We start from the raw sequence: 26,862 nt of genomic DNA, 5'->3' as shown, positions 1-26,862 counted from the left end.
TAGAGAATATTAGGGACTGTTATTAGTTTAGAACCTTTTAGAATTAATGTTTTATTTTGAGACTTTATGGAAGAATTTTATTAAGGTTTTACTTTAAGTTTTGGAGATGACTGTAATAAATTAGTTTGATGATTTGAATAAGACTTCCGTTGAATATCTCTGAAAAATGGTTACTAGTGATGATTTTATGAGAAATCATTTTTTTTACCACACTTGTGATTAAATCCGGTTCATTATCCTTAAAAGCGTCGATCCTTGAACCGTTAACGCCATAATTCCCAAACCGGAAGGCAGGACGTTACAAATTTTGACAGCATTCTCACACACGAAATTAACTTTGACCGGAACATATTACCTTCAATATAAATCAGATTTAAGTAATCTTGGATTTGTTACAAACTGATTTATATTGAAGGAGATATGTTCTGGTCAAAGTTAATTTGGTGTGCGTGAATGCTGTCAAAATTGGTCTAAATGAAAATAATTTTTTAGACATCAAAACAAATGAATATTTTACCGCACTTTTGGTTTTTAGCAATGTTTTACCATACTAAGATTTATGGAATTTTTAGATTTGAGAAAAAAACCCAGCATTAGAAAGTTGAAAATTTCACCTGCCGCTTAAAATCCAATTTTTGTTCTTGAACTGGGGGATTGACTTGTTATCCTAATGGAATTTGATTTCTTAACTATTTTTATTGGATTCAAATAGGGGGATATTTGCTTATTTATGAATATTTATGAATAATAACTTAAGTAAATGAAATACTATTTCATTTACTTAAATGATATTTGGCATAAATAAGTGTCTGACCTGGTTTCTGGCATAAATAAGTGTCTGTCCTGGTTTCCAGCCAGGTTTCCTCAACTTTTGATGGGGATAAGTGACACTTATATAAGTATTATGGTCGAAACCAGTCGAAACTATGAACTGTTAAAACGCCTTGCTTAACTCGTCTCGGTTTCTTGCCAAACCGAAATATCTCAGTGGTTTCGGTCGGTTTCGATCGAGTTCTTTTTCCATGTGGAGTTGTAGTTGGTTCTAGCCTTCATAGATCTATGAAAGTAAGCAATATTGAAGTCACCAAGGTCCATTTACTTGACTCTAGATTTCAGATAAAAGAAGCTCCAAGGAAACATATTTCTCATCCTTAGCAAGGGGAAATTGTGAATGTCAGATTGGAGGTTTCTCATCCACAGATTTGTGCTCCAGTCCTCCTACATCTTCGGTTGGGTATTTTTGGGCTCCCCCAATCTACCATCAAGAAGCTTGAGTCCTTGATGTGTGCCATCCTCTAGAAATGCTCTAACTCATCCAACTTTCTTCATCCTCTAGAAATGCTCTAATTCATCCAACTTTCTTCACCCTATAAGTTGGGCTTCAATTTGTCTCCCCAAAGATGGAGGCATTGGCTTGAGAAGAATTAAAGATGTTAATATTTCAAGTATTCTTAAGCTGATATAGAAGCTTGCTGCCAAGAAAAAAGCATTTGGGTTGATTAGGTCTATTCCAGGCTTCTCCATAATGACTCCATTTGGACAGCCCCTCCCCTTCAGATGCTTCCTAGGTTTGGAGAAAGATCTTGAAATTCAGATTCTTTGCCTCTGGGTTCATTAAATCCCATACTAATGATAAAGTTGATCGTTGGCTTTGGTTGGGGACCAATAACACCCTAATGGGATTCTCATCCACTCAGTTAGTGACAGATCCGGATATAGTTCTGGCTACGATAGGCAAGCCATAGTCTCGAACATTCTTTACTTTGATGGTTGGGCCCCTTTTCCTTTTCCCTCCCCCTTGCTGCCTGTCTAGAACGTACTGCCAGACATCAATAGAAGACCCAGATAGAGTGGCAATCTAGTTGTTTGGACTGCTTCCTCGGGTCAACTCTCCTCCAAGTCCGCTTGGGACCTCATCCGTGCTCAGGTCCCTGTTATTCCTTGGTGCAAAATTGTTTGGTTCAAGAGGCATATTCCCCACCACAGCTTAACTGTTTGGCGGACCCTTACACTCTCCCTCCCTACGCAGTCTTCCCTCATTTAGAGGCAGATTCCAACCTCCCTCATTTGCTTCCTTCTCTGGAATTCTCATGAAAATGTGAAGCCCCTCTTCTTCGCTTGCCCCTTCTCCTTTGTTTGGAAGAGGCTTCTCGCCAAATGCTCGTATTCTGATTCTCCGGTTTGACAATGGGAAGGGGTACATGGATGGTTCCTTTCAGTCGTATCTTGCAGACTTGGGCATTATACATCAAACTAGTTATGTTGATACACCGGCCCCGAATGGGGTGGCAGAGCGCAAGAACCGTCATCCTCTTGAGGTGGCTCGTTCCCTTATGTCTGAGAAGCATGTACCGGCCCAATACTGGAGTGAGGCCATTCTTTTTGCTGCTTATTTTATCAATCGGATGCCTTCTCGGATTTTGGCTGCCTGCTGCCCTATTGAAATTATTACTGGGTCTTCCTCTTTTGTTGTGCCCCCAAGGTGTTTAGCTGTGTTTGCTTTGCCCAGAATCATCACACTCATGGGAAGTTTGATCCTCGTGGTCTCCGCTGCATATTTCTTGGTTATTCTGACACTCAGAAGGGGTACAAGTGCTACCGTCCTTCCCATCGCATGCTGGTGACAATAGACATTGTGTTCCACGAGACAGAGGCCTTTTATTCTAGGGTGGCACCTCTTCAGGGGGAGTCTGCTGCTTTACATGAAGATGTGCCACTTGTTGCCCCTATTGAGGCAGGCCGTCCCTTGGTTGAGATGGGGAAGAGAGATAGTGAGCCTCCCATTCAGGGGGAGCCCAAATTGTTACGTGTTTTCTCCCAGAAGAATCTAAAAAGACAACACCAGCCACACCACTCCAACCCCTCAAGAGAAACTACTGCCATTGCACCACTAAAAGTGTTGCCCTCTGATCCTGTGTCTACATCTTTCCCTGGTACTATCTCTTCTTCTCCATCCAATGATGAGATTCTCCCATCTCCTACTCATGATGCATCCCTAGATTTACCTATTGTTGTCCGTAAAGGGACTAGGTCTTGCACACAACATCCCATTTTTCACCATGTGTCATATGAATCCTTATCTCCTTCATATCAATCTTTTATCTCTTTTCCTCGTCCTCTGTTTCTATTCCTTTGAATTGGCAAGAAGCTTTTGCAGACTCTAGATGGAAGAAAGCTATGCTTGAAGAAATGCACGCTCTTGGGAAAAATGACATGGGATCTAATTTCTCTTCCTCCCACTAAAAAATCTGTCGGTTGCAAGTGGGTGTTTACTGTTAAACAGCATACTAATGGGACTGTAGATTGGTACAAGGCGCGCTTGGTTGCCAAGGGTTTTACCCAAACATATGGCATCGACTACCATGAGACCTTTGCTCCTATGGCCAAGATGAACACCATCCGGGTTATAATCTCATGTGTAGTGAATTTTGGATGGGAAATGCAACAACTCGACGTCAAGAATGCCTTCCTCCATGAGGAATTACAAGAAGAGGTGTATATGGATATTCCACCGGGGTTCTCTTCTCTATAGACTCAAGGGAGAGTATGTAAGCCGAAGAAGGCATTATATAGGCTGAAGCAATCTTCTAGTGCCTGATTTGGCCGATTCCATCGAGCTATGGTGTTAGTGGGCTACAAGCATAGCAATGCTGATCACACTCTATTTATTAAATGGGTAGGTGATCATCTTACCATCCCAGTTGTATATGTTTATGACATCGTGGTCACTGGGAATGACCCAGCTGAGATAACTACTTTGAAGGCTTACCTGGGGAAGGAATTTGAGATCAAAGACCTCGAGCAGTTACACTACTTTCTTGGTGTTGAGATGGCTCAATCTACTAAAGGTATATTTTTCTCACAACGGAAATATACTCTAGATCTTCTTTCAGAGACAGGCATGCTCGGTTGTAAGCCTGTAGATACTCCTTTCGAAGCTAACTCCCATTTGAAGGCTAAGGAGGGTGAACTTGTTGATAAGGGGAGATACCAACACCTAGTCGGCCGACTCATTTATTTGTCCCATACCTGGCCGGATATTGCTTTTGTTGTGAGATTGGTGAGCCAGTACATGCACGACTCTCATGCCTCTCATATGGAAGCTGTTTTTCGAATTCTTAGGCACCTAAAATCAGCTCCAGGGAAGGGTATTCTTTTTTCACCTCATGATCACATGCGTGTTGAGGCCTTTACTGATGCAGACTGGGCTGGTTCACCAGATAATAGGAGGTCAACATTTGGATATTGTACCCTTGTTGGCGGCAACCTTGTTACCTGGCGCAATAAAAAGCAAACTGTGGTGGCTCGGTAAAGTGCAAAGGCAGAACTTCGTGCCAGGGTACATGGTGTTTGTGAGCTATTATGGCTACAGGGCCTTCTTTGCGATTTAGGTCTCCCCTGTTCGTGTTCCCATGATGTTATTTTGTGACAAGAAGTCCACAATCAGTATTACTCATAACCCAATCCAGCATGATTGCACCAAACATGTCAAGTTTGATCGTCACTTCATCAAAGAAAAGCTGGAGTTGGGGCTTATCTATACTCCTTTTGTGAAGTCCAATGAGCAGTTAGCAAATGTCCTCACAAAAGGGCTTAGCAGTAAAGTTTTTCACCCTATTTTGTGCAAGTTGGGCATGTGTGATATCTATGCACCAACTTGAGGGGGAGTATTGTAATATTAGTATGGTGTGGTTATAGTTCTACTATCAGTACTATGGTATGGGTGTTACATGGGTACACTGCTACAGGGGTAGTATAGTCTTTTCTTGTTTTTTATTGTAACCCTACTGTAACCCTAGTTCAAAATATTTTATTATAAATAAAGGAGGCTAGTGTCATAATAGACACAAGTCACAATTTCCCAAATCCCAACAGATAAAGAGAAGGGAATTAGGTGAATATGACCTTTGTCGGCAATTTTAGCTGTAACGTAGTGGGTAAGCTCGCCTTTGGCTCTGAGATTTACCATTATCTGGATGGAGCTTAACTTATGGAGAAGGACCTCTAGCACTAGATCCTTCCAACAGAGTTGGGACACAATCCTTTGACATTATAAGCAAGTTATCTGTTGTCTCCTCCCGGTGCATTGACTCCCTAAGGAATATGCTTATTATTGATTCTTGGGGCTCCCCATTCTTGTACCTGCCCAGTTTTCCCTCCCAGCTGAGAGTTTGGCTTTGCTTTGCTTTTTATTGTTTCTCTTCTTCTCCCCTGCCTTTCTTGGGGAGTTCTTGTATTCTTTTCCCCTTCGGAATATAATTTCTTATTCACCCAAAAAAAAATCCCTACCAACCTTTATTAGACAAAAGCCTGGTTGGGTTCGATTTCGTCTGGGTCTGGGTTTCCAGAGCAGGTACATGCTGGTTCAGCCTGATAATGCAACTGCAACAGAATCCTTTCAAGGTATTAGCAGGGTTGAGGCTATGTAAAATACAAGTAAAGATCACATCCAGATACTCTTCAATCATTTAACAAAAATACAGTTCAGCTACATCATTTTCAGTGTTTTCCACTCTCTCCCCAGGCCTTCCTTTTATTCCACTCTTTGAAATAAATTTAAAATGGTGTTAGAATCCTATCTTTGCCTTCTGTACTTTCCACCATGTTAGAACCTGTCTCACCGGAGACACAGCAGGGAGTGCCTTCTTCTTCCTTTCCAATCACTGAAACTGAACTCTCCAACATTCTTCTTCTTTGGTTGCCTAAAATAGAAATCTTGACTATGAAACCTTAAATCATAAAATTTTAGAAGTAAAAAAATGAATCTGAAATTTCAGTGTCACCTGAAACTGATAGAAACCCACTATGAAAAGAACTCATAGAAAGGAAAAAAGTTGCCACACATCACACACACAGAGTAAGAGTCACTGAAGAGATTCAGTGATTTGGAGGGGGAAAGAAGCTCAATCTCATTTGGGTTTCTGTCTGGGAAGTAAAATTGGTTTTTGTCATTTAGATTATCTCCATAAAGAAGGTCGGAAGATTAAAACAAAAAAAAAAAAATCAGGGCATTGATCAGCTGGTGCTACTTTGGTAAATCACAAATGGTTTGAGACCCAAATATATTAATTTGGAATGTGGAAGGGTTCGGTTGAGAATCAGGCAGCTGGGCAGGTTTCCATAGGAACTAAAAGGGTACACTAACCTATTAGGTCTGTTAGAAACATGAAATAAGGGTCTCGGTATTAGCGCCTGAGACTGGTTTAGGATGGTTTAGTAAGGGTGTGTTGGGGTTTTCTCATTCTTGTATTGTGTTTGCCCTATTTTACATATATATATTGGAGAAAGGGGGAGAACTAATCAACCAATTGTCCTCCTCAAAGGATTACAGTCTAACATTGTCTTCTTCCCTCTCTTCCCCTTCTCTCCTTCTCTTTTCTTCTTCAGGTTCATCATTGTTTACATGGTATCAAAGCTTGGCTCTTAGGAATCAATTTAATTTCCTAGGACCTAGTATGTTTCTCTCGCTTCTCATTGGAATTGCGATCTGAAGCTTTTTCCAGGTTTTGAGGTTTTTTGTGGATTTGGTTTGAAGGGGCTGCAGCACCCTATGCTGCGATTTTTGGAGGTTGTTTGAGAATAGTTCATGAAAATATAAGAACTAGGTCTCTATTTTTGTGGTTTATATCGATTCAGGGGTAGTAGTTGAAGTTTGATTGAAGAGAAGTTCAGCTTCAGGTTTCGATTTCTGCCAGCCTTGTTCGAAATTTTTATTTTTCCCTGGATCGATTGCTTTTGGTGTTCAATTTTTCTGGTTTGTGATTTCTGATTTCTTTTCGAAATCAGTATTTATTTTTCTTGTTGGAGGGACATTATTTGCAGCTGCGATTTATTTTGTTTGTTTGAGATGGTTGAAACGAGTGGAGATTCCAAGAAGGTTGTGGCAGAGGTTATTTCGGGCTCTTCCAAATCTATCACAGGGAAGATTGGAAGGTGTTGGTAATTTCCAGCAATTGAAGAAAATTGTCTGGGTGATTCTAACTGGTTGTGGCCAACAGAAACATCTTACCAAGGCCAAACTAGAGGATGATGAAGCATGGGAAATTGCGGATGCACGTATTCTGGGACAGATGCTGAACAGTATGGCTTCCCAGGTCGTTGACTTACTGACCCATATAGATACTGTGAAGGAGTTATGGATTTATTTGCATATTCTGTATTCCGGACAGAATAACTTATCTCGTATTTATGAGCTATCCCAGGAGTTCTATCGGGCTGATAGGAAGGATCGTCCATTGACCCAATATTTTGCTGATTATAAGCGGATGTTTGAGGAATTAAATGCTTTGTTGCCTATTAGTTCTGATGTGAAACAAATGCAAGATCAATGGGAACAACTTGCAGTTATGGGCTTTCGGGAGGTCCGGGTCAGGAATACGACTCAGTATTCTCTACTATTCTTGGAGGTGATAGAGTTGTTTCCCTTGCAGAAACTTTTTCTCACGTTCTTCATGTTTCTCGCAATAGTTCTCATGAACCAGCACCTATTTGTGGTGAAAGTTCATCTCTTGTTGCCTCTAGTCAGGGGCGAGGCACTGGTGGTCGTAGTGGAGGCCGCAATGGTGGCAGTGGTGGCCGTGGAGGTGGAAGAGGCAGTAGTGGTGGTAATAGTGGTTGTAATATTGGTGGTACTGGTGCTGGTTATGGTGGTGAAAATTCTGGTCCTGTGAAGACCTGCAACCATTGTGGTCGACTAGGACATATCCAACATTTTTGTTGGAAGCTTCATGGTAAACCACCACAACAACAATATGCCAACTCAGTGACTAATACTAAGTCTTCTGTTCCATTTTCTAAAGGTAAGATGGTGAGATTGCCGGATGAAGATTATGCTCGATTCAAACAGTTTCAGTTATCTCAGCCCTCTACATCCTCCTCCACAGCTACTTTTGCCCAGAAAGGTAATGCCACTGCAGGTTTTTCATCTTCTCGCCCCTGGATAATTGATTCGGGTGCGTCTGATCATATGTCTAGTATGTCAGGTAATTTTTCTTCCTTTCAGTCTACTGAATTTCCTATTACATTAGCTGATGGTTCCTTTGCCAAAGTCACTGGCACTGGTACTGTCAGTCCCACCAATTCTCTGTCTTTGTCTTCTGTCCTTCAATTACCTGACTTCCCTTATAACTTGCTTTCTGTTAGTAAAATTACTAAAGCCTATAATTGTTCCGTCACTTTCTTTCCTGATTCTTATGTTTTTCAGGATCTTACGACGAAGAAGATGCTTGGTAGGGGACGTGAGAAAGGGGGGCTGTATCTTCTTGATGACTCTCCTTCAATTGCTTGTTCCGGTGTCTGTCTCCAGACCAAGTTCATTGCCAATTGAGTCATCCGCCTTTCAGAGTTTACAAAAGTTGGATTCTCGTTTTCGTTCTATTTGTAGTCTAGAGTGTGAGTCATGTCAGTTTGGAAAACTCCACCGTGTGAGTTATTCCCCTGGAGTCAATAAATGGTCTTTGAACCCTTTTTCTTTAGTGCATTCTGATGTACGGGGACCTTGTCCTGTTACTTCTAAGTTGGGATTTAAATATTTTGTTACCTTTGTTGATGACTATTCTAGAGTCACTTGGGTTTATTTAATGAAGCATTGTTTTGAGTTATTTGCAATTTTCCGTACCTTTGTTAATGAAATTCAGAATCAATTCAATACCAATATTCGTGTTTTGCGTAGTGATAAATGATAATGCACTAGAGTATTTTTCAACACTTTTTACCTCCTTTATGGCTGACCATGGTATGTTACATCAGTCTTCTTGTTCAGCCACGCCCCAACAGAATGGTGTGGCTGAATGGAAGAATAGACATCTCATGGAGGTGACCCGTTCCATCCTTTTTTAAATGAAAGTCCCAAAAATATTTTGGGCTGATGCTGTTTTGACTGCTTGCTTTCTTATAAATCGTATGCCATCTTCTGTTTTGCAAGGGGGGATTCCTCATTCTCTTTTATTTCCCGCTGAACCACTTTTTGTTTTACCACCTCGCATTTTTGGTTGTGTTTGCTTTATTCGTGATCATCGTCCAGGGCTGTCCAAGTTAGATCCCAAGGCCATTAAGTTTATTTTCTTGGGATATTCCCGGACTCAAAAAGGTTATCGGTGTTATTCTCCCATTCTTCAAAATATTTTGTCACTGCCGATGTTTCCTTTTTTTAGCCCACCTCCTATAGTGATGACTCTCTTGTTCTCTCTGAGTTGGACGATGAGATTCCTTCGTATGTGGTTCAGCGGTCTGTCTGAGTTGGAGGATGAATTGTCTGCTTTGGCTGAAAATCACACTTGGGATTTGGTGCCTTTACCTACTGGTGCAGAGGTTGTTGGTTGTCAGTGGGTGTATGTTGTGAAGGGGAATCCAGATGGCTCCTTGGCTCGTTTGAAGGCACGGTTGGTTGCCAAAGGTTATACACAGGTTTATGGGGTTGATTACCTTGATACTTTTTCTCCAGTGGCCAAGCTTGCATCTGTTTGCCTCTTGATTTCCCTTGCGGCCTCTCATCACTGGCCCCTTTTCAGTTGGATGTGAAGAACGCATTTCTTCATGGTGATCTCCACGAGGAAGTTTATACGGAGCAACCTCCGAGGTTTGTTGCTCAGGGGGAGTCTAGTCTGGTTTGCAAACTCAAGAAATCGTTGTATGGTCTGAAGCAATCCCCTAGAGCCTCGTTTGGGAGGTTTTCTGATGTGGTTTTGGAGTTTGGGCTAACTCGATGTGGTAGTGATCATTCAGTGTTCTACCGGCATTGCAAGGCTGGCAGGTTATTTGTGGTTGTATATGTTGATGATATAGTCATCACTGGCAATCACCATTTTCAATCCACCTCTCCTCTACCTCCCCAACCATCCAGAGGGGCTTCTCAACAAAACCATCCCTTCCTCCCTTCTTCCCTCCAACCAAGCAATCCCTATTGAGGAAATCCTCTCTGCAATTCTCTCTCATAAAGCTAACAAATCTCCCAGTCCGAATGGGTTTAGTGTGGGTTTCTTCTCCTCTTCTTGGGATATTATCAAACCTGACCTCATTTCAGCACTACTAGAATGAATTCATGCCCATTAGAAGCTTTCTGGTTTATTTTCCCAATCATATCAATTCCCCAAGTTGAGAAGGGCCAAGGAGTATTCAACGAATGCAGCTCTGTAGGAGGGATGTGTATGATATTGGCAAATATCTGACACATGTAGCATGTCTTGACAAAAGTGATACAATCTGCTTCCATGGTTGCCCAATAATATCCTAACTTGAAGATTTTCTTGGCGAGCATTCTAGCATTCATATGCGGTCCGTAGATCCCCTGATGAATCTCTTCCATGATAGTCTGAGCCTGCTTCTCATCTACACATAGTAGTTGGATGCCATTGTAAGACCTCTTGTACAGCAAAGTAGCCCCAAAATGAGTGGTCGTACCATCCGAATCGACTAGCAGACGCAAAGTTATGGCTTCCGGAAGTTTCCAATTAATTTACCAACTATTGAACATATGAGCAGGTTGTCTATTTCATGCTATCGTTTGAAAGGGCTACAAATGGAATCCGAGACTGAAATTTTGTATTTAAGTACATAATGTTGACGCTGAATTTTCAATTTTGTCACCCCCCAGCGATGACGACGATCGGACGCAGATGACTGGCAATGTCCCCGAAAACCAACACCGTGTCGCCCAGAAAACATCCACACTCGCCCTGTAGAGCGTACATCATACGCACGCCCCCCCAGACGGCCCCGAACAGCCTGCACAACCCTACAAGGCAGAACCACGGCTGCAGCCCTGCCGCACGGCGCCGCAGCCTGCAGCGCCCCCAGGCTAGTGTCTTTGCTATGACGACAGAGGAAGTGGAAGTTGCACCACTTGTTGTGACAGGTACTCTACCTATATCATCTGTACCTACACTCGTTTTGTTTGATTCTGGATCGACGCACTCTTTCGTTTCCCCTTTGTTTGCTATGAAGTTGCCTGTTAAGACTAGGTTGTTACATTCTGCCTTATCTGTTGTTTTACCATCGGGAGAAAATCTAATAGCAGACACAGTAGTTGGACCCTATAGAGTTCAAATTGAGGGTCAAGACCTAGAAGCAAATTTGGTCTTGCTAGAAATGGGGAGAGTTTGAGAGAGAATCAGGATCAGCTTCGAGTGTGTATGAGAGAGAGAGAGAGAGAGAGAGAGAGAGAGAGAAAGAGAGAGAGAAGGGGAGGGTATAGAGGGGAAGAGTTTGAAGGGGGGAGGATGTATTATTGAGCATCATTGACCCTCCAATCGATTGGAGTTTGAGCCCCATCCATGGTGCCAATCGGTTGATATTGCTAGTTGACCAATAGCTTCTGTAACTTTAGTTCTGGTCATCCATTTTGAGAGATAATTTTAGGGCTTCTTATTGTAAACATTACTTACTGTTGGTGATAATATGAAGGTGTTCTCAGATTTCACACTTCCACTTAGTTGACTAGGATCTATCATCCATTTCAATATTAAAAGGATTAAGGATGGGTCTTGTTCCCTAATGCTTATCTATTGCCAAAATATTCTTATTGAGAGACTTTTTTTTTCTGTTGTTGTTGTTGTTTAACCCGAATATTACCTTGGACCCGGGCCAGCCCCTAGAATTTTATTAAAATTAACCAACGAATAAATAATACAAGGGGGGGATGTACCGCCTTACCTGTTTGGCAGGTTATTTTTGGTTTTTTATAGTCATCACTGGTGATGATACGGAAGGCATTAAGCAGCTGAAAATACATTTACAGCATAAGTTTTAGACCAAGAATCTTGGCAAGTTGAATTATTTCCTTGGTGTTGAGGTTGCTCAGTCTAGCAAAGGTATTTCTCTTTCCCAGAGAAAATATGATCTTGACTTGCTTACAGAAACAGGTATGCTTGGGTCAAAACCTTTGGATACTCCAATGGACCCGAATTTGAAGTTGACAGGCGAAAGTGGTGATATTCTTGATGATCCGGAAAAATATCGAAGACTTGAAGTTGAACTATCTCACTGTGACTCAACCGGATATTGCGTTTCCAGTCAGTGTAATGAGTCAGTTTCTGTCCTCTCCAAGGACGTCGCATCGGGATGTTGTGATTCGGATTTTGAGATACCTCAAGAAGGCTCTAGGCCGTGGTCTGCTCTACACTAACCATGGTCATGGGCGTGTTGAGGGGTTTTGTGACGCTGATTGAGCCGGGTCTCCAGTGGATAGGAGATCTACTACTAGATATTGTGTCTTTGTGGGAGGAAATTTGGTGTCTTGGAAGAGCAAGAAACAGCCAATAGTAGCCAGATCTAGTGCAGAGTCAGAATATCGGGCTATGGCCCAAGTTACTTGTGAGTTGATGTGGATGAAGCAGTTGTTGGCTGAGTTGAAGTTTGTAGACAAGTCACCTATACAGCTATGGTGTGACAATCAAGCTGCTATCCACATTGCTTCCAACCCTGTGTTCCATGAAAGGACAAAACACATAGAGGTTGACTGTCATTTTGTTCGAGAGAAGCTACAAGAAGGTCTTATTGCTCCACAGCATGTTCATACAGGAGAGCAACTTGCTGATGTTTTTACCAAGTCTTTGGGGAGTGTGAGAATAGATTATATTTGTAACAAGCTGGGCATGATTAACATATATGCTCCAGCTTGAGGGGAATTATTAGAAACATGGAATAAGGGTCTCAGTATTAGAGCCTGGCGCTAATACCGAGACTGGTTTAGGATGGTTTAGTAAGGGTGTTTTGGGGTTTTCTCATTCTTGTATTGTGTTTACCCTATTTTACATATATATATTGGAGAAAGGGGGAGAACTAATCAACCGATTGTTCTCCCCAAAGGATTACAGTCTAACATTGTCTTCTTCCCTCTCTTCCCCTTCTCTCCTTCTCTTTTCTTCTTCAGGTTCATCATTGTTTACAAGGTCCAAGGCCTAATGTGGAGGCCAATCTATTTGGTGGTTAGGATTTTGAAGGAGCCAAAACTGTAATGGCATGTCTATCAATTTGGCGCCAGACCAAACGTGTAATAGTCTGTTTATCAATTTGGTACTGGGTTTGGTCAGGTTTGAGTGGACTAAGCTAACACAGCTGAGAATTGTCGTGCTACTTAAAATCTGAACCCCATATGTCCAATGGGGTCTTTGATAGTTTTACATTAATTACAAGGAAATAAAATATATATTTTAGATGACTTTGAACACAAGGAGAACAAATGCTGGAATGTAAGCATAGCCACAGACATGGATATACAAGTGCTTACATGGAAAGTGGTCCATGGTGATAAGGAATCAATGGCCGTGAGAACAAACCTGTTCTACATTAGTAACTCTTGACAACTGTGGTCCTGACTGCTTCGATGAACTGTATTCATCTACTGATTTCATATGAACAACAGCCATAGAATTTACCTTGATTTGAGATATAAGTATAACCACCTGCATCCAGAAGAAGTAAACAGGAGTTGAAAAACACTGTGACTAAAACATGATGTAAGCTTTTAACAAAGTGAAACTAAGAATTAGAATCTAGCACTGGTATTCCCTTTTAACTGTAATTTCTATTATAATATAGTTTCCCCTTCCAATAAATAAAGATTTACAACATGAATTGCAAACAATAAGAACCACCAGAAAATAAATTACCATCAAAGCTTGCTTCATAGGTCATTTATCAAGAAAAACATATTACGTATGGTCTGATGAATACTAAAAGAATAATATACAACAACGAAGGTGGAGTTTACTGGTCTAACCCAACTCTCCCTTCTTCCTCTCTACTTCTGGAGTTCTCGTATCTTCTTTACTGATAGTAAAAAAATTCACCAACAAGTTGTCATTTGAACATGACTATTTCCTTGAAGATATCTTTAAGTGCTGAGAAAAGTTTTGGGGGCTCACAGAGCACACCAACCATGCAGCCACTGCTCACAAATGAAAAACTGAAATTAAAGCCTTACAGGTCAGTAGGTTTTTCCGGTTGCAGGGGTGAGGAAGGTTGACTAGGTTGTACATGGATACATTCATCAACTGTAAGTTCTGTAACCATCATTAATTAATTGAAAATTTTCTATTTTGTTGTTGCTCATTAAAAAAAAAAATGTGCAGGTTGGTAGAGAATGATGAACAGAATTTTTTTCTCTGTTTTGGAGCTTTTCCCTGAGATTTGGTCGTGTTCCATTATATTATTAAAAGTGAGTGGAAAATCAGACATGAACCACAGAGTACTGTATTTAACAGCAACCTTTTAGGACTTGAATCTTTGAGGTTCTGAGTTGTCCAAAGTATACTGGTCCCAGTGGTTCAGTCCCATTTAATTTGGTTTGGTGTACAGAACACTGCTGCTCATTTCAGGGCATATTGATTATCCATCAATTGTATGCTTGCCTTTTTCTGGTTCTTCTTGCTTTTGGACCAGTCCTCATTCAAGGGTTTCTACTTTGTTATGTGTTGGACTTCAGAAGTTCTTCCACTCACTGCTTAATGTTGAATCTGAGGCATGATGAGCTGGGTGTATTAATGTCTTGTAGGAACTAACAGTGAATGTTTGAGTAAAGCATTACAAGTTGGTGGCAAAGCCGCCTCCTAGTTCTATAGAAGTTTGGAGCATGGACCCCACTAGACGCTTGTTGAGTGCTTTCAGCAAATTGTGTGGGTGTCTGTGTACCTTTCAACCACACCAAACATATTTTAAGTCAAACCAACCGACAAAATCCTAGACTACAAGAGATGGAAACAGTGGTAACGTGCTTCGCCTGACTCAAGACAGTCTGGGCTTAGAAACTATTACAATTAAGCTGAACGGTGTCAACTGTCAACTACTTATCATCTGCATAATCAACTCGGAAACTTGGTATATGAATGTGATGTAACAAAGCCCATGGAAGATGACTTTTCTTAAGAAAAATGAGAGGCTGAGAATTTTATGCATAGTTGTCAATGCGCTGCCTAAGCGACTAAGTGTCCAGGAGCTTTCTTGGGTCCAAGGCGACAGCATGCCTTGTATGACGAAGGATAGGCGACTGGCCTTGGCAGGCGCCATATTAATTGGTGTGCTTTTTTATTTTTACAATATGTAAAGTTGATTCTAATTGTAATCCTATTATTTGTTTGAGTACACGATCATGAAGTACATGCTATGCATGGAATCATGCTACATGTAAAAATAAAAAAAATAAAAAAACAATGAGAGGAGAATAGTCGACACTACATGCTAACCCTTGTCTAAATCCTCAATGGCTCAATCAACAATTTCAGTGTAAATGTCCACCACTCCGGGGACTCTATGGTAACCGGTATGCATGCTTCTTCCAGTTTTGTACTTTGGATTCCATTTTTAACCCCATCCTTGTCCTCTCCGGTTCCCCTTTCTTTTCTTCTTTTCTTTTTTTGTTCTTCTTCGGTTCTATACTTATTGTTTCTCTTCTTTTTTCACTTTCTTCAATTTCTTCGTGTTGCTTTTTCTTTTTTTCCTTTATTCTTTCCTTTTTCTTATTCTCTCCTCTATTTTCTTCATCACTTCCCTGTTCTTCCACTCTTCTCTGTTTCCATATTCCCACTTACCTGTCACATTTTCTTTTTTCTCTAATAAAGTCCTCTCATTTTTATTTTTTTTAGTGAATAAAATATCATTACCAAAAACCCCCAAAAGAGGGGAAAGAGGGGGGAATATACAAGGCTCAAGCCCTAGGCAAACTGGCCACGAGATCGCAAAAGAGAAACATCTAAACCCCAGAATACAACAATGTGCTTGTTCCTTTAAGTATCAACAAGAGATCTATGGGGAAGCATGTGGAACTTGGAACTGATATCGAAGAAGATGGCTTTCCAAATCATGTCTATAGAGCGAGAATTGGAGGTCCATCTTAAAAGAATCCACTCAATCCAAATGTGAGATATAGCAGCCCCAAACACAAGCTGCCGGCAGTATCACACATCGTACTTCCCGAAAAAACCTACCCAACCAAATCCACTCTCTGGCAAAGGGAAGAGGTCTCCTACTACGGTGCCAAATGGATTCTAAGACTTTCTTCCAAACATAGTGGGCTAAGGGGCAAAAGAAAAAAAGGTGGTCGACATCCACATTACCATTCCAGCAAAGAACACAGGAGGGGGGGACAAGGATGTGGCGGTGGAGGAGAAATGATTGGGTGGGGAGGCAAAGGTTAAGGGTTCTCCAAACGTTAAAGCTATGGCGGGGGATGCGGCCTTTGAACCAAACTATGTTGGACCAGGGGATAGGGGGCATGGTGCCTGACAAAGTCCTAAGCTGAGGAAGAGCTAAAAATCCCTTTAGGAGAGGGTAGCCAAGTAACCTTGTCCGAGAGAGAGGAGTTGGAGGGGAGGGGGGGAAAGATGACCAAACCTGGGTGAGACAGGGGGGACCAAGATCCTAGGGACATGATTGTGGAGAGGAGTAGATTTAGGAATACCAGAGTAAATCGAACGGGCACCAATGATATTGTAAAGGACTTCAAGGGGAGGCCAGGGATCCAGACAAAGGGAGTTAGAAGTCCCATCAGCGACCACTGAGGAGGTAGTTGTAAGGGTTAAGGGGCAGATGAAAAGGATTTTGCATCAAACCCAGGAGGGGTCTGTGGGTTGGGGAAGTGGGAACTGTCCAAATGGAGTCATTTTTAAGGAGATAGGAGTAGACCCAATTGACCAGATAGAGTCATGCTTGGTGGAGAGCTTCCAGATTAGCTTGAGGATGCCAGCAATATTATAGTCGCAGATCCTGTGGATGCCAAGACCTCCTTTAGATTTTGGGAGCCAGATAGCCGCCCAACTAATCGGATGAAGGATTTTGGAAGACTCCTTTCCTTTCCAAAGGAAGGCCCAGAACAGTGATTCCATGGCTTTGATGGTGGATTTTGGAAGTCCATAGATACCACACCAGTACATGTAGGAGGATTGAAGGACTGATCTGATCAACTCAATCCTTAAAAATGATGCTACAACCATAGCATATCTGTGTGGTAGGCTGCGGTTGTAGCACTATCAGGAGTGAATTTTTGGGTTGAAAGGAATGGAGATGATATGAAAAAGAGAGGGAGGGCAATGCATGTAGGAGGATCGAAGGACTGATTCTGCTCCCAAATCTCCAGATATGCTGTGTTGCAATCACAGCACTATCAAGAGGTGAAATTTTTGGTTGAAAGGAATGGAGATGATATGAAAAAGAAAGGAAGGGCAATGCATGTAGGATGATTGACGGACTGATTTTGCTTCCAAAATCCATCATCATTTTTAAGGATAAGGTCCAGCATATCTGGAGTGATTGCAACACAGCATATCTGGAGATTTTGGGAGCAGATTCGGTCCTTCAATCCTCCTACATGCATTGCCCTTCCTCCCTTTTTCATATCATCTCCATTCCTTTCAACTCAAAAATTCACCTCCTGATAATAGTAGCACTAAAGAATGCTTCTAAACCATAGTGTGGAGATTTGAGAATAATGGCTTGTGACTTTATGATCACACCCCCTCTTTATTTATAATAGATGAGAAAACATTCTAGAATAGGTACAAGCATGGCTTAAAGTATCAACCGATACAATATGATACGGACCAATACGTATCGGTATCGGTATCTCTCTTTTTTGTAAAAAAAAACTGGACTGTCTTGAATTGTACGAAATGTATCGGTTGATATGATACGATACAACCGATACATATCGATGGTATCGATACGTCCAGTAAAGGGTTTTGTGGGTGGTTTAATACGTATCGATACATATCGATACGTATCAGTCAAGACGGCTAGATACATATCGATACCATCGATACATTCCATAAAAAAGCCATTTTCACTCACAGACTCAATACAACTCCTAATCTAACGAAAAAATGAAGGAAAACTAACAACCAAGAGTCTAAAATCTTGCATTTAATCTTGGTTTTTCACACTTTAGACTTAGAAACCAATCAAGGAGTGCTACAACATCATCCTTTGCATCATCCAATACTCCTTCATGGCTATAGACGATTACAACATGTAAAAAAACCTCATCTTTTATAACAATTTCAATTTAATGCACTTGTTTGGTTATACATTATTCTCCATTTTAGTGTTTATGCATGACACTTGTTATATATTGCTTATTTATATTGTTTTTTGTTCCAAAAGTGTATTTCCATGTGTATCTTTATTGTTCGATATGTATCTCCGATACGATACGTCCCTTAAAATCACTCGACCGATACGATACCCGATACCGATTCTTTAAACCTTGGGTACAAGGACAGAAATTCCCTTAGCCCTTAGGACAAAAATACCTTGAACCCATTTTACAAAACATATTTATGACAAAAATCCCAGGTATTTCTTACTCTAAACCTCATTCAACAGCGGTGACTTTTGAATGTTTAATGCCGCCAGGACACGTAAGCCGATTAAAGCGACGTTTCAGTTACAGTGATGTCGTGTTGTGCAAAGTATTTGTATATATTACCGGGCATGATAGCTACTCTTACTGAGTTCCCTTCTTTAACCGACCAATGTTTTCTTAGCAGAGGAAAAGACGTGAAAGAGATCATTCAAGGAATTGAAAAAGAAAATTTGAATTGAGATTAAGGATAAATGAAAGTGGGAAAGCCAGTTACAGTACAGAAGATAATGATCCAAGTTCCTCTTTCAGGGATTGATTGTTTTCGTACATGTCAAGCTTCAGCCGTCGAGTGGAGGATACTGCCTTCTTTGTAATATCATGAACAGTTCCAGTAGGTTGAGCACCTTTTTCAAGTAAATATAGAATAAGGGGAACATTTAAATAAGTTTGATTCTTTATCGAGTCATAAAAAACCTACTTTCCGAAAATCTCTTCCTTCTCTTCGGGATCGAACATCCATTGCAACGATTCAATAGATGTATCATTGGGATAGATATAGATAAACAATGTCCCCCCCACCTAGAACCATATAGGAGGCTTTCTCCTCGTACGGCTCGAGAAAGAATGATTCAATATATGTATTTCAGTGTCAATATGATTTGAATCATTTTTTTCTTCTCTAAAAAGAAAAAGAAAATATTCATATATATATATACACATAATTTTTTAATATTTAATTCAATTGCTTTTTTGTTTTTTCAATTCTATTCTTTTCTCAATATTCAGATTGACAATAGTGTATTGAAGAAATATAAGGGGAGAAAAACGAAAGATCGATTGACAAAAGAGAAATAATTTACAAGATATGATCCATCTGTACTTAACATTTAACGTATCTATTTAAAATATTGAACCTAAAAAGAAAAAGAGGAATTCTGTATTCTGAAATATTCTGATATATGTTATACGTGATGAATCCATATTTATTAGATTAGACTTGTTACTAGTATGAAGGAATTGAAGTGATTTCCATACGCATAAAAAATCATTTTGGTGGACAAAAACTGCTTCATTTTATGAGCTTTAGAGTGTTCTCTTGGAAATTCAACACCACTATGCTGTCCAATCAATTCCAAAGCATGCAATGCCTTTGACCCTATAGCCTTAGACCACCACCATTGTTAGTATTATTAAGGTGTGTTCCTCAGCCAGGTCCTTAGACCACCAACATTGTTAGTATTAATAAGGCTTGTTATGATCTTCTTTCTCAATGGTAGTTTGTAAGTGCCAATGTTACCTTAAAAGAATACTACATATTTTTCACCTCCTGCCACTAGCTCTTCCCTTGCCACAGATGTTGTTCGCGCACCTCCTATTCTTACTCTTGTGCCATTTGATGATGCTACAACCACTACCACGTCTGCACCACTGAAAGTGTATCATTGGAATCCGAAGACAGTGCAGCCTGCTCGGTTCTTCCTGCAACACAGCCTACTACACAATCTGATCTTCCGGCTGGAGCTCCTACTTCCTCCTCGTCTCCTAATGACTTACCAGTTGCCCTTCGCAAAGGTACCCATTCTTGCACTCAGATATCCATGACTGCCTAGTACCTATCCTATAGAAAATTTTGTTTCTCTGTCTCACCTTCCATCTCCCTTACATAGCTTTGCATAATCATTATCTACTCACTCCATTCCTAAAACTAATCATAAGGCTTTATCTCATCCTGGGTGGAAAGTGGTTATGGAAACAGAATGATGCCTCGCTTTCTCGTCAGACATGGACCCTGGTGGATCTACCTCCAGATAAGGATCATCTACACCATTAAGTACAATCCAGATGGCTCGATTGAACGGCTTAAGGCTCATTTGGTTGCAAAGGGTTATACTCAGACCTATGGTGTAGATTACTTTGAAACTTTCTCTCTTATTGCTCGTCTTAAGTAGGTTCGTGTGCTTATTTCCTTAGCTGTGAATTTAGACTGGCCTCTATAACAGTTAGACAATCAAGAGTGCTTCGCGATGACCTGTTGAATACCGTGGGATTGGAGTAATTTCTCTTTACTTTAGGGTTTTATTGTTTTACTATTTTTCCCTATTTGACTAGTTTGCCCTTAGACTGTAATTCTCATTATAAATAAAGTGGACCTCTATCATTAATGACATGTCATAATACTCTCCCAACTTTGATTCTGAACATGGTATCAAAGCCCAACACCCTAGGAGATCTTTCTCGTTTTCCGAGTTGTTCTTCACCATCACCGCCTCCGCCTCTCATTGGAGGTCATAGCCTTCTCGACTAGCATGGTAGACGATCACCGCACCATGCACTTTTGATTTTCCAGTTCTACCGCGCCTCAATCACCGTGTGTTCCACCACCCTATTCGCCAGCTTTCCATGCTTGTGTTTTTCCACCGCGCCGCTCTTAGCCTCGACCCACGTCGCCACTCCACCTCGCCGGCCCTCTTTGTCAATGTCGTCGCAACAACCAGTCGCCACGCCACTGTCCAACACGACCCACAGGTCGCCGCACCTCATCTGCCGGCTCCTCTTTGCCAGCATCGCTACCGCCGAGACCCACCGATCACAACAATACCACCACCGGCCCTCTCTCTCTCTCTCTCTCTCTCTCTCTCTCTCTCTCTCTCTCTCAATCGGTGCTGCCACCGCGACCCTAGCTCATCGTGCACTCTCCACCGACCCTCTCTCTCGGCCCGTGTTGTCGCCGTGACCTAGGTTGTCGTGCCTTCTCTCTGCTAACTCCCTCTCTGTTAGTACTGCCGCCACAACCCGCAGGTTGCTATACCGCGATTCACCAGTCATTGTGCTTCTTCCAATCGGCCTCTCTAGATGCGATTGGTCCATTCGGCGTTATCGCTTCGCTGCCTCTTTCAATTGTAGGGTGATCTTCCTACCCTATTGTTACCATGACTGACAAGAACACACGTGTCACTTCCACGGGTACCTCTCCATTACCATCTCTTAGACGTTCTAGTACCTCCACTGGGCATTCAAATACTCACCAACCTGGCCCCATAAAGTTGAATGGCCAGAATTATCTCATATGGTCCCGTGCCTGTCTTTTCACCCTTCGAGGACATAATTATGCAGGACTTGTTACAGGAGATACTCCAAAGTCTACATATCCTATTGCGGCTGCTACATGGTCCTCCAATGATGAGTTGGTAATGTCTTTTCTGATTAATTCCATGGAACCTTTTGTTAGTCCCAGCTTCGTCCTCTTTCATTCCGCCAAAGACCTATGGGATGCAGTCTGTCAGACTTATTCGTAGGCAGGAAATTATGCCCAGATCTATGAGATTCGTCGACAGGTTCCCAATACTTCTCAGAAGCAGCTGTCTCTCACTGCCTATTACGCTGCCCTGACTACACTTTGGCCGCAATTGGATTTCTATCATCCCGTTCCCATGGTTCACCCTAAGGATGTTGGTACTTTCCATAAGGAGAGGGAGATGGAATGTGTGTATGATTTTTTGACTTGTCTCAATCCAGAATATGACCAAGTTCGAGTGCAAATATTAGGGTGTGAGACATTCCCTACTCTCCTTCAAGCTTACAACCTAGTTCAGTGTGAGGAACATCGCCGAACTGTTATGATGTCCTCCACTGTTCCAATCAGGTCTGCTCTACTTACCAAGCCACTTGCATCTCTTCCCACGAATTCCTTGAAGGCTCCTGCACGAGAACCTGTGAAATGTGATTATTGTGGTCAGCCCCGTCATACACTGAAAACTTGTTGGAAGCTTCATGGGCATCCCAAGGGTGGACGTAACCCTAAACCGGCCAGAACTCGATTCTAGGCTCATTTCTCAAAAGTATCTGACATAGGCCCTGCTCCTCTTGCCACGGCTCCTTTTTCTGCGGATCAAATGGTTGCTATCCAAAAATTGGTGACACAACTGACTACTGGTTCTACTTCTTCTCCAGTTTCTAACCTTGCCCAGTCAAGTAATTTTCATGTCATCCATCCAGGTTAATTGACTTTGGTGCTACTGATCATATGACCAAAGTTTAAAGCATCGGTATTGGGTATCATATCGGTCGGCCAATTTTAAGAGACGTATCATATCGTATCGTATCGGAGATACGTATCGATTGGTGCAAAAACTCATGAAAATGATCAAAATACACATGCAAATACATTTTTGGACATAAAAAACAATACAAATAAGCAATATATGTCATATATCATGCATATACACTAAGAATTGTGAATAATGTATAACCAGACAAGTGCGGCGCTTCTAAATTGTCATAAAATATGAGATTTCTTACATGCAGAGTCACTCTATTGCCATGAAGAACGTCGGGATGGATCAAACTCATGTTTGTATGGGTCTTCAAGAATAAGAGCAACTAGGATGATGTTGTGTACTGACCGAACATAAGCACAATACTGACCCTTAAGGAAGCCATTTCGGTTTTGGGTGAAAAATGGTGGATTTGATTTCAAATCTTTGCAAATGTATACAAAGCATGCATCTAATAGTTAGTTGAACCTATTCTCCTTGAATCATAGCAACAAAAAAAAGAACTAAAATGCAAAGATTTAAAGCAAAAGATCAAGTTTTTTGAAAAAACCTACCTTTTTCCCTTCAAGTGTTTTGAGTATGTCATGTATTCCAAGGATTCGAGTGCGATGTGGATCTGACCCGACCCGACACATTTTGTGGCACGACCCGAAGAGAGAAAAAGTTGCGATTTAGTTCATGACACAGAGGGTTGGGCCCAACCTGTAGCAAGCAAACAAATCTCTTTGGGGGGGTATAGCCCCAGAAAAAATTTTAGGGGTTCTGGTTCGTGTTTGGTGTAAAATATTTAAAAAAAAAAGGCATGTGTATCGATATGTATCGACCGATATGTACCGATGCATTTAAAAAAATAATAAAAATTTGAAAACAGTACGTATCGATATGTATTGACCATATCGTATCGTATTGACATGTATCGGTCGATACATATCACTATAGTCGATACATTGCTTTTTTTAAAAAAAATAGTTACGTATCGGTATGTATCGTATCGACACCGACCGATACCGAGTCGCATCGACCGATATGGTACGATACGCACCGATACTTTAAACCCTGCATATGACTAGTGACGCATCGGTTTTTCGTACCTATTCTCCTTGTTCTAGCTGGGATAAGGTACGTGTTGTCGACGGGTCTATGTCATCCATCTCAGGTAAAGGTTCCATTTCTTGGGGTTCCCACCTTCCTCTTTCCTCAGTTTTGCATGTCCCAAAGTTATGTGCCAATCTTTTGTCCATTTATCGTTTAACCAATGAATTAAATTGTTCTGTTCACTTTTTTTCCACCCATTGCTTGTTTCAGGATCTGGTGACGGGCGCAACGATTGGGTATGGTCGGGTCCGTGATGGTCTCCATTACTTGGAGTCTCCTCTAGCTGTCTCGGCACCATCTTCTGCTCACACCCTTCGTTCTAATAGTGCTCTAACAAAGCTTCTTCACTAGCATCGCCATTTGGAGCACCCTTCATTTCATATTTTACGTTCTATGTTTCCTGATTTAGTTAGAATTTGTGGTTTGGAACAATTAAATTATGATGTATGCGAATTTGCTAAACACATGAGAAACACTTACCCTATTAGTGACAGTAAAAGTGATGCTCCTTTTTCAATTATTCATTCTGATATATGGAGTCCCTCTAGGACCGTTGATCGCAATGGTTTCGATGGTTCACCTGGGTTTATCTTCTCCATCACAAATCTGATGCTTTTTCTTATTACAGATCTTTTCATACCATGCTTCGTACTCAATTTAATGCTACTATTAGAATACTTCGTAGTGATAATGATACGGAATATGTTGACCATATTTTTCAAGACTCTCTCCTCCCATGGTATACTCTCCCAGACTTCCTGTGTAAAGACACCAGAGCAAAATGACATCCCTAAAAGGAAGAATCGTCATCTCCTAGATGTGACTTGTGCTTTGATGTTCACCACTGGTGTTCCCAAGATCTATTGAGGAGATGCCGTTCTTACTGCTGTCTATCTCGTCAGTAGGGTTCCCTCCAGTGTCCTTAACTTTAAGACACCTCTCTCCTTTCTTTCGGACCCTACCATTGCCCCTTCCCTTCCTCCCAAAATATTTAGGTGTGTTTGCTTTGCACATAATCCTCTCCTTCTCGGTCCAAATTGGATCCCCGTGCTCTTCGGTGCATTTTCCTTGGTTACTCGGCCACTCAGAAGGGTTACAAATGTTATCACCCTCCTTCCCACCTCCTCTATCACCATGGATGTCACTTTTCATGAATCTGAACCTTATTTCACGACACCTCTTCAGGGGGAGAGTCTTGAGGAAGAGTTGATGACAGGTCCTGGTTCCCTATAGTTGTTGATAACAATTTCCAGTGATTATTCGGAAAATTCTGGTCAGGGGGTAGCCATCTAGTCAGGGAGAGCCTACAATTGACAGCAATGGGAACACAGATGAGAATATTTCTGCACCTTTGGACATAAGAACCTACACTCATAATAGATCCAAGAAACAGAGTACCATGAGCAACCCACCATTTTCCATTGTGGGGCCTCCACCAGATTCGCCCTCACAAATAGGTAATAGTTCTCCTACTTTTGATAATTTACTTGATCTTGTTGACCCTTTGCATGATGACTGCCCTATTGATGCTAGGAAAAGTGTTCGTTCCTGCACACAACATCCGATTTCCCATTTTGTTTCGTATGAATCTTTATCACCCTCCTTTTGGGCCTTTATTTCTTCTTTGTCTTCTGTGTCTATCCCATAAGATTGGAAAGATGCCATTAAAGATCCAAAGTGTAAGGTTGCCATGGTAGAGGAGATGCAGGCATTGGACAAAAATGGTACATGGGAGCTTGTTCCTCTCCCTGAAGGGAAGAAATTGGTTGGATGTAAATGGGTGTTCACAGTCAAGCAGAGGGCATATGGCACTGTTGAAAGATACAAGGTATGTCTGGTTGCAAAGGGCTTCACCCAAACCTATGGGAACGATTATCAAGAAACCTTTGAACCTGAAGCAAAGATGAACCCGGAAAGGGCATTACAGTCTTGTGCTGCAAATTTGGGTTGGGATCTCCAACAATTGGATGTCAAAAATGCATTCCTGATGTTGGCCGTATTTGCAAGCTGAAGAAGTCCTTGTATGGTCTCAAACAATCACCTAGGGCCTGGTTTGGCCGATTCCTAAAAGATATGCAGAAATTTGGATATAGACAGAGTCAGATTGATCACACCTTGTCTGTGAAAAGAATTGGTTCCCAGATAACAGCCCTCATCATGTATGTAGACAATATCGTAATTACTAGGAATAGCAATGATGAAATTTTTTTTATTTTTTTTTTTTTTTATTTTTTTTTTATTTTTTTTTTAATAGCAATGATGAAATTCCCTATCTAAAATCTCTACTTGCAAAGGAATTTGAAACTAAAGACTTGGGATCTCTTCGGTACTTCATTGGGATTGAAGTTGCAAGGACAGACAAGGAAATTTTTATCTCCCAACGGAAATATGTCCTAGACCTTCTGCAGGAAACTGGCATGTTAGGTTGTAAGCCTGCATATTCTCTTATTGAGGTCAATCATCAGTTATGTAGTGGTATGGGTGACCCAGTTGATAGGGAACAGTACCAGAGACTTGTGGGACGACTGATCTATCTATCTATTTTTCCCTATTTAACTAGTTTGCCCTTAGGCTGTAATTCTCATTATAAATAAAGTGGACCTCTGTCATTAATGACATGTCATAATATTCTCCCAACTCTGATTCTGAACTTGACCTAAATGAGGAGGTGTATACAGAGCAACCTCCAGGGTCCTCCAGGGTATGTTGCTCAGGGGCAGAATGCTCACATAGTTTGTAAGTTACACAAGGCAATTTATGGCTTAAAACAGTCACCTAGAGCCCAGTACAATAAGTTCAGCTCGTTTGGTACTCGGTGCGGAATTCGATGTTTATTCGTTGCCGGAATTGTAAGGTGATTGTATTAGTTGTATATGTCGATTACATTATCATATTTGGAAATGATGCATCTGGGATTACAGAGGTGAAAGCTCATATACATCAGCATTTTCAGATGAAAGACTTGGGTACCCTTATGTATTTTTTTGGTATTGAAGTGCTTTGAAGTAAAAAGGGGACGAACGGTCTGTCACAAAGGAAATATGTGTTAGACCTTTTGTCTGCGACCAATATGCTTGCTTCTAAACCAGTTGATACTCCTATGGATCCATAGAAGAAATTTGAGACAAATGATGATGATGAATTTGATGACAAGCATCGGTACAGAAGATTAGTAAGGAAACTCATTAACCTTACTACTACTAGACCTGGCATATCCTTTGTTGTTGTTATTAGTCAGTTTATGGACTCACCTAAGAAGGTTCACTAGTAGGGCAGCACGTCCAACGTCCAATCTTAAGATATCTTAAAGGGGCTCCAGGAAAGGGGCTCATTTACCAACCTAATCAGCATATTGATTTGGCTGGATATTCTGATGCAAATTGGGCTGGTGCTAACGGTGATAGGAGATCTACCACAAGT

The 26,862-nt window shown here is 41.2% G+C and overlaps 1 protein-coding gene across 3 annotated transcripts in view; it reads right to left on the bottom strand.

Annotated features, from left to right (window-relative positions):
• Positions 1-26,862, bottom strand: part of LOC122655923 (SET and MYND domain-containing protein 4) — an 82,821-nt gene that overhangs the window by 32,337 nt on the left and 23,622 nt on the right. For all 3 annotated transcript variants that reach the window (XM_043850311.1, XM_043850312.1, XM_043850313.1), the window contains exon 9: positions 13,275-13,400. In XM_043850311.1, the coding sequence (XP_043706246.1) occupies positions 13,275-13,400 (126 nt within the window). The remainder of the gene's footprint in view (positions 1-13,274; positions 13,401-26,862) is intronic.

Source organism: Telopea speciosissima, chromosome 3, assembly GCF_018873765.1.
Source record: "Telopea speciosissima isolate NSW1024214 ecotype Mountain lineage chromosome 3, Tspe_v1, whole genome shotgun sequence".
In the NCBI taxonomy this organism is placed as follows: Eukaryota; Viridiplantae; Streptophyta; class Magnoliopsida; order Proteales; family Proteaceae; genus Telopea; species Telopea speciosissima.
The sequence above is the reverse complement of the archived record's forward strand: the minus strand, read 5'-3'. Positions and strand labels throughout refer to the sequence as shown.